Below are 14,183 nucleotides of genomic sequence, written 5' to 3' on the forward strand. Positions count from 1 at the left end.
GTGTAAATGTTTGGCTCACTTGATGAGCCTCCGCCACGCAGGAATGAAAACCCACAATTGGCAATCGTCCCCGACGAAGGCATAAATTTATGTTCAGCTCCCGTTATCTGCCCCAAGACCGATCAAGTGGCTTTTACACCTCAAAGGATACACGGTGGCAAATGCTGCGAGACATTATACCTGCAAAATAAGAACTTTAATACGTCTGTACCAACTACCGAAAGTATACGGTATTTGCTCTATAAGACATAACGCGAGTATTTCTATATAAGTCTGATCACTTGGAATGATTGAAATAGGCCTTGATTTGACGTCGTTTTTTACGTCAATTTACACAACACAAACAGGCCTAAAGAGTTAAAATGTACGTTTCATCCCCCAAGTTTTTGCTCCACCGATACTGCTGCTTCTGCTAACGACGATTATGATGACATTTTAGTTCATTTTTGCAATCATTCCTTTGTTATTTTCATTTCCAAACAATATGCCTGAATATTACAAATTTCAAAATGATAATATATTTTCATGTAACATAACAGTATCACATAGAAACGTATCTTGTTTCGTTACAGACTGAAAATAAGAATTTAAGGGCTGCTAAAGAGCGAAGTTACATAGTGCAATATTTAAAAAGTAGAAATGATGAAAGTCATCATATTTTGTAGTCATTATGGAAATCGAATCAAATTAATAGCATTACAAATTAATTCATTTCATTAATGTTCTTCTATTATTTTGATGATAACATCATCATCACCATGACCATCGAATAATACAATTGATATAGTAATATACACGTACAATAATTATATTGGCAGAAAACGAGGTGGTCAAAAGGAGCATAAAAGTTGTAATGAAAGAAACAGTTAAAAAAACCTGAGAAATGGTTGAAACTTGTTGTAATATTGCTATAAATATGGAAATAATTTTTATAATCTTGTGCCAGTAATCTGAAGTAAATACGGCGGAATCTTTTTCTTTTGCTCATTGTTTACTCATGACGTTAACATCACCAGTCATATAATATCGAAAAGAAATGATTTACTGGTTTTATATTTTGAAAGGAATTTTTAGAAAAAAAAAGAAACACTCAAACGACCTTAACATGAGATGACAAAAAGATTTTAATATAAAAACTAACGCGGTATAAGAAGTTTGAAGAAAGTGAACAAAAAAGGCCATTGATTTGACAGGAGAGAAAAAATTAAGGAAAACTAACAAGACACGGCAAAGAGATTGAATAGGGTTGTGTGTGTGAATGATGAAAAATCATGATACATAGGCCTATACACTAAAGAGAGAAAAATATTACAGCAAGCGTAAGATAGAGAGATTACCATGAGAGCTGAATTACGGATTCTACTGGATCATAACAGATAGGTAGCCATTTACTATACTGCAGTATGGCTTTGGAACAATGTATTTAAGAAGATTCCAGATGTGTGCACAGTTTTACCACACTATTGCTGCTACATCTATTCTGCGGTTCAATAACTAATAATAGCTGTTCGAATCCAGTCCGAAAAAAAAAAATCAAATTAGTCACAGCACACGTCAGAGGCTTTAAGGAGCTTTTAGGTAACTTTAATTAACGTCATTCTAAACTTTATCAACGGCCGTCATAGCCACAGCTGTCGGCGAACAGTTTATAGCCCTGTATATTTGCTGCTAGTTGAACTTTAGGGTTCTTTTATGTCAAAGGACAAAATATTCGTTGTAGGTTTTGTTTGAACTTGTAACAGATGGTTTCTTAGCAGCTGCTTCAGATGTCAAAAAATTCTGATAAAGGTGGAATTCTGCGTAGCCTTTACATGTGTTCCATGTCATGTTGCGGGATGTTAGAGTAGGTAAGAGTAGTGTCAATCAAGTCGTACTTCTCCATTGCAAAGCGCTGTTGACTGTCTGAAAACGAACTAGAACATCCTTTACTACAACATAAAACTCATCTATCTACTCATTTTTTTTTTCGGTATGATTACTGTCACATTAAAAAGTACGTTTATATGTAATAGAAATGTGTAGTTATCGACATCACTTGATGATAAATAATATGCAACAGTTAACTTTTCCTTTTTTATTTCCTTCTATTACAAATTCACTAGTCTAAACCTTCTCCGCAAGATTTGGGTTTTTTGTCTTTTAAACGGGCACTTGATGCTTTTTGTTGTTTTTTTTTTAAACAATCCATCTTTCTACGATCTCTTGCTTACATCCTTCTTATGCTGAATGATGGCAAACCATTCAGAAAAGACTTTACACTGCGAAACTAATTCTTCACAGCGTTTGCATAAACATAGGTCAGCTTTTTAAGAAGGGTCCTTATAGTCCACGAATACGAATAAGGGAATCATTCAGAGTTTTGACTGTACGCGTATGTTTTGTGTATTGATTTTTTTTTTCAAGAATGATTGCGCCAAAGTTCCACAAAGACAATGATTAAGAATTGCTCAGTAAGCGGGTGTCCATATACGATGATGATTAAAAGTGAATGTTCTTGAAACCGTTCATGGTATCCTTTGATACCTTATCAGGTTAGCATCAACGTGACAAATGAGCTTCATAAACGACCTGTGTTGCGAAGGGTTAGTATGACGCACATATTTGATTCAGTAGATAGAGTAGCTCCTCTGCTACGTCAATTACTCAGACAAGAAATTAAGTGGCTTTAACAATGGACTGAGGAATTCCATTAAACGTGTCCATGGAAGTCGTTTACAGGAAATTTATAGAGACAACGTGATCACAACGTGATCAATGTCGTACTTTAACTCGGCGGATTCTGCGGTCGATGCCCGTTCAGTGTGAATTCGTCACTATAATTCATTCACTGACCGAACCATAGGATCACTTTGGTTGGTGTATGATCGAAAGTGGTCCGATATATTCTGAGAGTTTGATAGCTATTGACATCGACACGATAATGATATACCAAGAGTTGTATACGAAAATAATGCTCGGTCACGACGTTCTTTGAGTGGCTGGTTGGCATCGTGACGCAAAATCAGCAATGCTGCATGTCAATGTCAATAGCCATGCAGGTCATCACAGCTTGGAGTGACATCGATGCCGTCGATTGAATATATACCGACATTCAAGGTACATCGGGGATCCGTCTATTGCTTAAACGTTTTGCAAAACTTACCCCACCCCCAGCCCAACCAAGCATCAAGAAAACGAACGGCCAAATCAATATAAACTTTCGACCTGTCGTCATGATTTAAAGTGTTTCTTGATAATGATATGGAGTTCATTGACCTGTGCTGAGAAGGTAAATGCTTAACTGAATTTGGAACTCCTTAATTGTTTGAAATAATCTGAAATAAAGTCTGCAGATCGAGACGTCTCCTTTCACACATAATGCACATGAATCATACACTGATTTAAAAAAAAAAATGTTCGCATCGTTTTAGCCAGACGCCAACTATACCAACGCACACACAGGATTTGCTATCTTAGGTAGATAAAGCACACATACAGAACCGATATTAGCTCGAAGAGCATTCTGCCGCGTTGTGTAAAAATTCATGAGTATCGCCATCTGTGCATAGCTTAATTGCTGCTTCATCAAATGGCATAAGACCCCCCGGCATATTGTTTTCTCGTTTGACCGGTCCGGTGCCGATTTTCCCTCCCGCCCCTTGCAGTAGGATAAATGAAATTGCGTAACGACACAATTTCCGGTAAAGCCTCCATGTCATAATAATGCCTCACACGCCCACACGCTTTGTACACCACAAATTAGCTCAATCGCGCCCTGTCTACAAGTGACCACTGTTTTTTTTTTCTTGTTTTCTTTCTATCTCATGATCGTAAGTGTGAACCATTTATTGAAACATTTAATTTAGCATGACATTAAAAACATCAATAACAAACACTCAGAAAAGAAAAAAAAACATACAATAACTAACAAAAGGTCAGTCTAGACTAGGACAATGAACTTTGGCGCAGACAATGCGTTCCGACATGCCTGTAACAAGCTTCCCGATAATTTGCCATTAAACAATGTTAAGCTTAATGTAACGAACAAGTCAGTTTTTACGCGGGAACCATAAACGATTGAAAAGTCTCATTGCGTAATTCATTAGTAGGCCCATGTCTCATCATGATATCCATCTATACAGAATATATTGGGCTGCTCTAGTAAGAGGTAAAAAAAAAAAATATTGAGGGCAACATTCGATGCTTACCCTTCAATACCAATATATTGTAAAACTACAAAAGAGTAATCAGTTGAAACCATCTTTTAAGTGTTTCGCTCCATTTGCGATTCAAGTGTTCAATTTCTAATGCAGTGTTAAAATGGAGGATTGTTTGAACTGACGCAATGTTAACGCAACTTAGGCTATTACCTTCACAATATCAAGTCAATTCTACGTAGTTATCTGGGGGCGTATTTATATGCGTTAGTGTACTCACTGCCCCCCCCCCCCCATACGCCTCGATAATCAAAATCAATCTAAACGACGAAATGTCAACGCCTGAGTGCCCTTTCACCTATTCTGATTAACAACGCGAACATCTTTACAAGGTAAAGCTGGTTTGCGTGTGTATACTGGGAAAAAAATTACTCTTTCATTGATAGGACCTTTTCAACAGCACAAGATTATAATACAGTTTACCAACATTAAATGAGATCAGTTGGATTGCGAAGGGGCATAACTATTAGACGTAGTAACGGAGGATCTGCGCACACGCTTTGTTTTATTTTGTTTATTTTTGACGTATGTGTGTCATCTTTAAAGCGTTGACAAATATTAGCGCACGAAGCAATAAGAGCTCTCGACTAAACTGACGATTAACCGCATTTCAATTAGTCTTTGTCGTCGCAAACTCGGGTCAAATATAGACGAGTGCCATTTCCCCGTCTGCATCTAATAAGCAGCGAAGAAGCAGTTTACGCACCGAGAAAACTTCCGTTCGCAGGACCCTGAAATCCAGTCAATATCTTTTTATGTATCCCCTACCAGCAACACTTCGCGCGGTCCTGTGATTCTTCTTTCCTGGAGCTACTGTGCCACATCAATGTTACGCTTAATTTGGGTAAATTTGCACATTGTATTCGTCATCTGCAGTTTCTCCACATGACATTGTGTTTATACACCCTCGCCCCCCCCCCTCCCCTCCTTCGACCAATTCGAACATTGATTTTGCGATTACTCGTGTAACAGTCTGTCCACTGTCACCCGTTCGCTGTTTGCAATAGTTTCAATGACCACATTTCATCACCGTCGTGTACCTGCGGGGATTTCATTCAGTCCACCTCGGTCTCACACCATGGACTTACACATGTAACCCTACTATCCACCTTTCAATGTGTCAATACCTTTGTATGCGTTTATTCTTTTAGTCCATTGCAAGCCTCCTATATATTCTAAGGGCTTGTGACATTCTTCATACATGTCACATGGAGGTATACCTGGGCTTAATTACCTGTATTGGTTGAAGTCTACGAACACTTATATTGTGGATCACCTTTGTATACAGTAACAGTATTGTAAACAAAATTCCGTTTGTATATCATATATGAAATGCGTCAATGATAGCGGTCGAATGCTGCCGATTAATCGAGCTCATATGTATTTTAGGATATCATCGATTCTAAAGGAAGAGTTGTTATATATTTAACAGTGTTGTTATATGCCATGCGTAATTGCTCTTTTCCACAGTAGATCACATTTCGATATATAAGGCATTTTAATGATTGTTCAACATGGATATTTTTGGATATTATTTTTGCACGGCAATTACCCGTCATGTACGTCTCCATGTTTGTTTGTTTGGGTTTTTTTTCCCAAAATACCAGTTCTTGACGATCAATGCCATATCGCGTGTTTCAGTGAATTGTCACTGAAAACATGTGGAAATCAAATTGATGTGGAGAATCCTTAAAAACAACAAAAAGACAACAGCCTGAATTGTATCATCCATGTCACTTCATCACATTTTTAAATTCCACCATATTTGAAGCTGCCGGCACAATCCGATACGAAAATGTAATGCTCTACCTTTCGTACACCCTCAATGCCGAATTCTTTACTAACAAGTCTGCAATACAGCCTCTGATAGGTGGAATATTCGGTTGTGTAACATTAATTCCATAATCAACGCAACGTTAGCATGCAACCCTGATAATCTTGCACATTTTAGAATTAAAACATTCATTGCATTCATACCAAGGAAATAGTACTCTGTATTATACTTGATAATACAGTCATAGAGACCTATACTATTTGTATATTGCTGCAATATTCCAAGATTCTTGATCGTTGGTCATGAAGAGTTTGAAATACTGATGAAGGTCTTTTATCACCTTTCAGGACTGTACCCTTAATTCCCTGGTCGGTCACTTAGCCGTATCTGGGGTCGGTCTGACAATAAATCGTTGACCAATTCCTTTTCGGGGAAGTTGTTCTTGCCTCTCGTCTTTTTTTTTTTTTCTTCTGAGGGCTTTGCTGGTCTTCTTTTCATGCGCGTTCGATTTTATACTCAGTATTTACCGCTGAAGATTTTACGTTTTATGCTCTCTGGTCGGTTTCTATGGCACATTTAAAGCCGGGACGGTGATATGTCGCCATTTACTTTTTCCTTAGAGTTGTCTTAGCCTTTTTTTTTTTTTTCGCGAGCTTCGTCGAGATAATCCTTCTCCAGGAGGCTCACATTCTCTGTAATATGATTACAGTAATCTGAGTATTACTATTCATGTTCAGGAAAAAGAGAAGTATTTTAAATACTTACAAAACATATCTGTGTTTTAAGACATTTCAGTCTTTTTTTTTTTGGGGGGGGGGAATGCTTTCCTATAGGGAAAGATAAGTACTCTACATACTTACAAAACATGTCTATGTTTTAAGACATTCTTTAAGCTTTTTGGAAATCAGATTCTTTCCTTGTTATGCGTTAACACTACTTTGAATCAAGGCACAACTGTTTCTTCATTTCACTTGCGTCATGATATCATTCGACAGATCTGTTTGCGTCACATCTTTGATCTGTTTCTAATTCTTTTCTTATTCCCTTTTTTTTTTTATTTGACCACAGAGTTACGTGTACCCCATCCGAAAGCAGAGTCTTATTGAAGACGCCAGACGGGAGTCGACCAGGTCATCACTGGACATCACCTCGTTGTCTCTGGTGCTGTCCAGTCCCGAGGAGAAGGATGACGTCTTCGATGACGCCTTCGAGGCCGTCCAGGAGAACGCCGTACGCCGCTTTACTGTTACCTTCGCTTCGAAGGAAGGGGCGGGTTTCGGGTCGCTCAGCGAGGCTCTCCGAGTATTCCAGGTAGGATCTTGGATCATCGTCTACTTTATGTCGACTCTGCGAAACGTTTATCAAACAACTTCTTGTACTCTAAGGAATGTTGGATGGTTGTATGTTAAACGTGACTTTTAGACGAGTACTCACTTCTTATGAAAGTGCGGAAAAAAGAGAGAACTGTGCGTGAAGTGTACCTTTTAATTGCTTTGTGTGCGCAAGGAAGTACCCATTCGCGCCTCAGTGTGTGCCCATGTGCTAAGATGAGTTCCCTTTTTGTTTTTGACAACCATAAACACGTCGATGTATGTGTATATGTACGTAGCACTTTTAATCAATCCTCAAAAAAAAAAAATATATATATACATATATATTTCCGACAGACATATACCCAACATATATATATATATATATATATATATATATATATATATATATATATATATATATATATATATATATATATATATATATATATATATATATATATATATATATATATATATATATATATATACATATATTGATATGTATACTTAAAATCTCTTTTTTTTTTCCCCCGGGTCTCGACACTTCATTAAGTACACCATCTATGATCGTCTGCATCACGCTCAAAAGAATACAATGCTCTGTGAGTGTTATGTCTGTGTAATTGAAGGGCTCTTTAACAATAAGCTTATTGTGGCTTTAAGTCTTTGAGTACAGTTGCCAGTGATTGTACAGTACATGGGATTTGAAGTTGAAAAATATGTATTGATATAATTTTGTCAATTTCATTGTCGAAGTATCACGCAAACAAAAGCTTGCACCAGAAGGCGTCAAAACAGTGTGAACATCTAATATAAAGGATAGCTGTTTAAGAAAGTCTTTTCTTTGATATCAGGGAATTGAATTGCTTTATTCAGAATATTCTTTGCGTAAGCTCCTGATGTAACAGAATGCTAACTATAATGGACAAACTCTATGAAACGAAAGATCTTTATACCGTATTCCAACTGTTCACGAAAATAGCCTCTTTTAAACTTCATACATATAGAACTTGGAGAATATGCTCAGTCCTGCTGAAGTGAGGATGCTGATTGAACACGAACGAACGATACAGCGTCCCTTGTGGTATGAGGGTATTAATTCTCAACAGTCACCTTCAATGTTGACCAAAATGCTCATTGCGCCACACCTGTCAAACGCGTTAAGTACCGTTTTCACCGTCCCCGTTCCCCGAAATTGAAGCCAATAAAAGATGGCAATTAATTCCTCAATTCATCGTCTTCTCGTTCCTTCATCTTCATTATCATCTTCAGTTCTTTGGAAGCTTCCCTTCTTCCTCTTTTCTTCTCAAATTACATGACACTCTTGTATCAAGGGGTCGAAGATTTCCCATCAAGGAAGACGATATGTGAATCTTGAACTATGATGAGGTCTGAGTGTTCTTCAATTTCTCTGCCCTCAGTACAATGCTAATTTCATTCTAATTGGAAAAACCAGACCGACAATTCAAGTAACACATAATGAGATTATCATGTGTTTGTATTTCAACACGCAACAATGAATAGTATATATATATATATATATATATATATATATATATATATATATATATATATATATATATATATATACTATTCATTGTTGCGTATATATATATATATATATATATATATATATATATATATACTATTCATTGTTGCATATATATATATATACTATTCATTGTTGCGTGTATATATATATATATATATATATATATATATATATATATATATATATATATATATATATATAATCATACGGTACGGTGCTGGCAGTTTACTTATAACGAAATATTATCGATTCATCGCCTTCGTCAATTTCGCGCATAATTTCAAAGAGCCACGCAATTTGTCTTTTTTGTCTTCATTGGGCAAGTTGATCACGTCTTAATGATTGTCATGTAATGTCTCCTTCCCGAAGAAAGAAAAGAAAAGAAAAGGGAGAAAAACGTCTTGGAAATACCAGTAGTCAGACAAGTGGCAAGCTCCGGTGGAGGGGAGAATGCAAACGATGATGCCATCCAACGTTTTTCACACACACGAGTGTCTCCTCGCTATTTGCCCGACGATGCCTCACAGTAAACTTCCGATATTTTTTCGGGAACCCGTCCCGAGACCTCCTCATCCTTTGGTTCCCTCTCGTCCGATTCGCCGGCATTTCATTTTATTCCTTACAACATACTAGTCATTGGTATGCTTTCTATATCTCCCTTTCATCACCTCTCACTGCCGTTCTTCTCTCCTTCTCCCCTTCTCTCCCTCCCTACCCCCTCTCTCGCTCCTTGATTTGTTCCTTCATTCATTTCCCGGTCCTCACCTCCCCCTCCTTCTTCCAATGTCTTCATTTTCCTCCTACTGCTCATCTTCGCTTCTATTGACTTTCTTCTTTCTTTCCTTCTCCATCTCAATGTTATTTTTTTTTAATCTTTCTCTTTCTCTCACTATACCCCATTCTGTCTGTCCATCATCATCTTTCTTTCCGTCTCCTTCTCATCTGTGTTTCTTCACGGCCTTCCTCTTTTCCTTTCTTTAATTTTTATTCTCTTCTCCTTTTCGCTTTTTTTTTTTTGGTAAACCTACATATTCATGTGGGTTTTTTTTCTCAGTGTAAAGCATCGTTTCGTCAAACATGATGCAGACATGCTTCCATTTCGAATGACTGAGGGCGGCGGACAGATCAAGACAGAACAAAATAAAACAGAACAAAACAGAACATGGCCCATAAAGCTGAGCAAGTCCGGTGATGGTTTCTCATTTAATTTTGTACTGGGCAGCGCGGCAGCCATGGCATAGAAATTCGAAACTTTATCGTCCAGGGTTTTTTTTTTCCCTCCGCCCGACATGGCTTGAATGGGTTGTCGGCCCCTTTTAATTAAAAGTAAGGGTAAAAAAAATCCACGAAACCTTTGCTAGAAGCAAACTTTATCCCCTTCTCCAGGAACAAGGAAATTAATATACTTTTGCTCTTTCGCCATCTTTCCAATACCGGCCTGAGATAAAATAGAATGTCTCTGACTAGATTTATCTTCATGGAGTGGCTCCTGTATGAATTGAATTCCCCGCTGGCGGTTTTGTCATTTTTGTGAGTATCGATTGGTTTTCTCTGTTAAAGGCAGGCGAAATTGAATTTCGTGACCCAAGGAAAACACTACATCATGCTTTCAAGTACAGGAAAAGTTGTACAGGATTATAGACACCTATTAGCACATAATCAATGACGGTCGGTTGCACTTACAAGGCTCAATCATGCAGGAAGAGACTGTGTATTTTTCTAATCATAATTAAATGCAATAATCAATGATTGATTCCTATGATCGCAAATAAGCCAGCCATACCATCGAATCATGAACAAATAATGGGGTGTCAGGAGTATATAAAATAACTGCCACAACAAGCAAACATGCAAGCGAACAGATTATGATATGTAATGCTGAACTGTTGGCAACATTGAACTTATCATTCTTTTCAAAAACTAATCACTTCTTATACGTCTTGTTCAGTTACACAGGGACAATAGAGTTATTATCTGAGCTTGCTAAGAAAGGAGCATAATTATTATATGAGTCAATAGGACAGAACGAAAAAAAAAAATAAGGGAGCGCGTGCGAAAAAGTCCGTGGATCAGAAGAATAATGTATAATAATATACGCAGCTAATAAATGCAGTCAAGGGGACGCCTGCGCACAAAATACATTCCACGAGGTCGTATCCTTTTTTGGAGAAATTGAAAACGGCGCTACAGGTCGCAGTAGACGAACTCTCTGGCATTGGAAAGCTTGGAGAAACATAGATTAAATGCAAATGTATCCGGCGTTGAACATATGCCTTCGAGCAACGTATCGATTCAGGAATGCGAGAATAGGGAGAAAGAGAAAAAAAAATATCGGGAAACAGACAAATGAAGAAAGAAAAAGAGAGATAGATAGACAGACAGACAGACAGACACACAGACAGAGAAATTGTGAGATAGCTATGTCTATTAAATATAAGTGGGTTCTTTTGGTAACATACCTCTTGTAAGCAGATGATTTGATACTGTACATTTACAGTACCTGTAATGTTAAAAGAAATGATTGAAGATTTGTGCGTTACTAAAATGTCAAGATTAAAAAAAAAAGCAGTCTGACCGCGAGATAAAGATGTTGGGTCTTTTATTTATTTATTTATTTTTTTATTTATTTATTTATTTTTTTTTTTTGGGGGGGGGGGGAGGGGGTGGGTGGGGAGGTTCTGTCATTTGTTAATGAGATAAGAACAATCACAGAATTAATACGCAAAATGGGAAGTAAAGTGAAAGAAAGTTCAGTAGACGTTGTCATGGGCGTAAATGAAAAAACAGATACAGAAATTTAAAGAAGAATAGAAAGAAGATGGATGGAAAGAGATAAAAGAGAAAAAAAAATAGACGGACGAGAAAGAGGAGGAGGAAGAAAAACAGGAATGGAAAAGAAAGCAGTGGAAGAGGGAAAAATTGGTTTGAGGAGGAAAAGATGTCCACATGGAACAAAGAAAGCTGGAGGAAGAAAGAAAACATTTCCAGTAGAAAAGAAAGAGAGAGAGAGAGAGAGAGAGAGACTTTAAGAGTATTGTGCGATGGACGTCAAGAAGACTGATGTCTCTTTAAAGCTCCGCCGCAGTGACCTATAAGTGTATGCCATACAATTTAAAACAATTAAAATTTGTTGGTTTTAGAAATGACAAGTGCCAATATTTGACCGGAACTACGCCTACGTGTTTGTTCTCCCGTTATTGTGAGGTCAGCGATGATGACGATGTAGGAAACAACAGGAGCTTGCGTGAGAAGGCGAGATTACGTCACTGCACACGTAACAATGGTACATGTGCTGTTACACAATATCAATGATTCATACCGCTATTGGATGCCTCGAATGGCGTGGGTCTCAAACGCGCGGGAAGCGCAGACCGGAATGTTCGGAATGTTCGGAATGTTCAGCATGTTTTCACTATCTCAATGGAGCCTGCATCGCTAAACTGACTTTCCTTTAAAAAAAAAGGAGGAAAATGCATACGAATATTAAAAGAAAAAAATACGCTAACAAGTGATTAGTTAATGCGGGGGATTCAGAATTTTTCTATTTTAATCAATTCTCTCTTTTTTGCATATTGTAACCAGCTGGTAACATACGTATAAGCTTCATTTGACATCTTTCGATTTTCAAGACAAATTCTATTCGACTCATGAATGTAATATTTGTTTTGAGAGCGAGCGTTGCTATTATTACCTCAAAAGCAAAATAAGTTAAGAACAATACGCCAAAAATAACACAAACCCGCTTTAAAGTGCCGGCAGAGAATGATCTTTGCACGCTCATAGCAGAACATATCTGATAGGTTTTTGTAATTTCCCTTTCTTTCACTATTGTCGTTAAATTGCATAATCTACATTCCCTGTCGGTGGCGTCGTCTAACTTTACAAACATTCTTCGTTATTTTTCCGATGTTGGTCCTGTCGGTTGGTTGTGTGCTGAGAGATTGTTCTTTGAATGACTCTTGGATTATCATAATATTATGCCATATTTGTCACATGACAAAGAATAAGAACAGACACCAATACAAATAGTGGAGGGCAAATAGGAAGCAGGAAGAAGGGGGGGGGGAACACAAAAACAGGAAAACAAAAGAAGAGTGAAGGGGGAGAAGTGTGAGAAATATAGACAGTGTTTGAAAAAAAAAAGAGATTGGGACCACGCCCACATCACATTAGACTCCGCTTTCATGGTACATCGTAGACAGCAATGATTCCAACCTAAAAGTGCGAGCCACCAGTTGAGAACCAGAAAGACGTTGCTCCTCCAAACGAAGTCATTTAAACATTTTTTTCCTCCCTCTTTTCGATGAACCAGGGGCACAGGAGTAAGGGAGGTGAAAAACAGTCATCCACCTGTTGGCAAACTACTGAGAAGAAAATTGCTTAAGTAATACATAAAGTTGTATGTGTATGTGTGTGTGGGTTTTCTTCTTTTGTTAGTGGTGGTGGTGTATGTTTTGTGGCGCGCAAGCTGCGTCCTCGGGTTCATCTTTAGCCGAGTCTTCTTTGATCTCGTGTGCGAGGCCGCGGGGGAGATTATTTCGGTATTATTTATGGCACGTTGGTCCAATTTGTCTTCTCACTGTTTGCATGGAGAGCGAGAGGAAATTGAAATAAGCAGGAAGATCGAAATGAGACGGTTATTTTGAGCAGCAATCACGTAAACTAGGGGCTCCCTGCGGCCCCCGTGTGTCTCCGCGCCACTTCGTGAAAAGATGTCTATAGAGAAGGGAGAAATGGTGACACGTAGACTCCCGTCTTTAGGTAGAAATCGTAATTGCAAAACATAGAAGTTTTCATTATCAAACCTCTCGCCGAATCAATTAGAAGTATCAAACGGAGGTGATAATTTGAAATTTGCACAAGAAACCCCCGCATGCTCTCACCCCTCATGTGATGCTAAATTCAAAGAAGTCTATAGCCGGACCTTTCTTAGTCTACTAACGATCCTCGCTGATTCTGAAGAATATGCATACTAGTACCTGAAAGTTAGTCACGTCCTGAATTTATCTCTTGGTAAAAACTTAGAATATGGACATATACATACAAACGCCACCACTCGCGTGCAAACACACACTTCGCACAAGTCGAAATAATGGCTTAGTCGATGAAATATACGTGGATAGAATTATCATGTGTTAATTCTATTGACTAAGTCGAAATCAAGGTTTTCGACGAAAGTCGAAGGTTTTTCTCCAGTCCCGTGGATTCGACTCAGGTGAGGTTGACTTTGTATGTATAAGTACATTCATAACTGTTATAGCTAAATTCTTCCTACAAAACCTCCAGCATCTTCTCGAATCTGCTGGCAATCAGTGAACGATTATTTGGGTGACCTTCCGAGAAATTCC

The 14,183-nt window shown here is 37.9% G+C and overlaps 1 protein-coding gene across 1 annotated transcript in view; it reads left to right on the forward strand.

Annotated features, from left to right (window-relative positions):
- Positions 1-14,183, forward strand: part of LOC140228464 (tyrosine 3-monooxygenase-like) — a 37,529-nt gene that overhangs the window by 4,726 nt on the left and 18,620 nt on the right. The window contains exon 5 of the mRNA XM_072308679.1: positions 7,039-7,281. Within this exon, the coding sequence (XP_072164780.1) occupies positions 7,039-7,281 (243 nt within the window). The remainder of the gene's footprint in view (positions 1-7,038; positions 7,282-14,183) is intronic.

This window comes from Diadema setosum, chromosome 5 (genome assembly GCF_964275005.1).
Source record: "Diadema setosum chromosome 5, eeDiaSeto1, whole genome shotgun sequence".
In the NCBI taxonomy this organism is placed as follows: domain Eukaryota; kingdom Metazoa; phylum Echinodermata; class Echinoidea; order Diadematoida; family Diadematidae; genus Diadema; species Diadema setosum.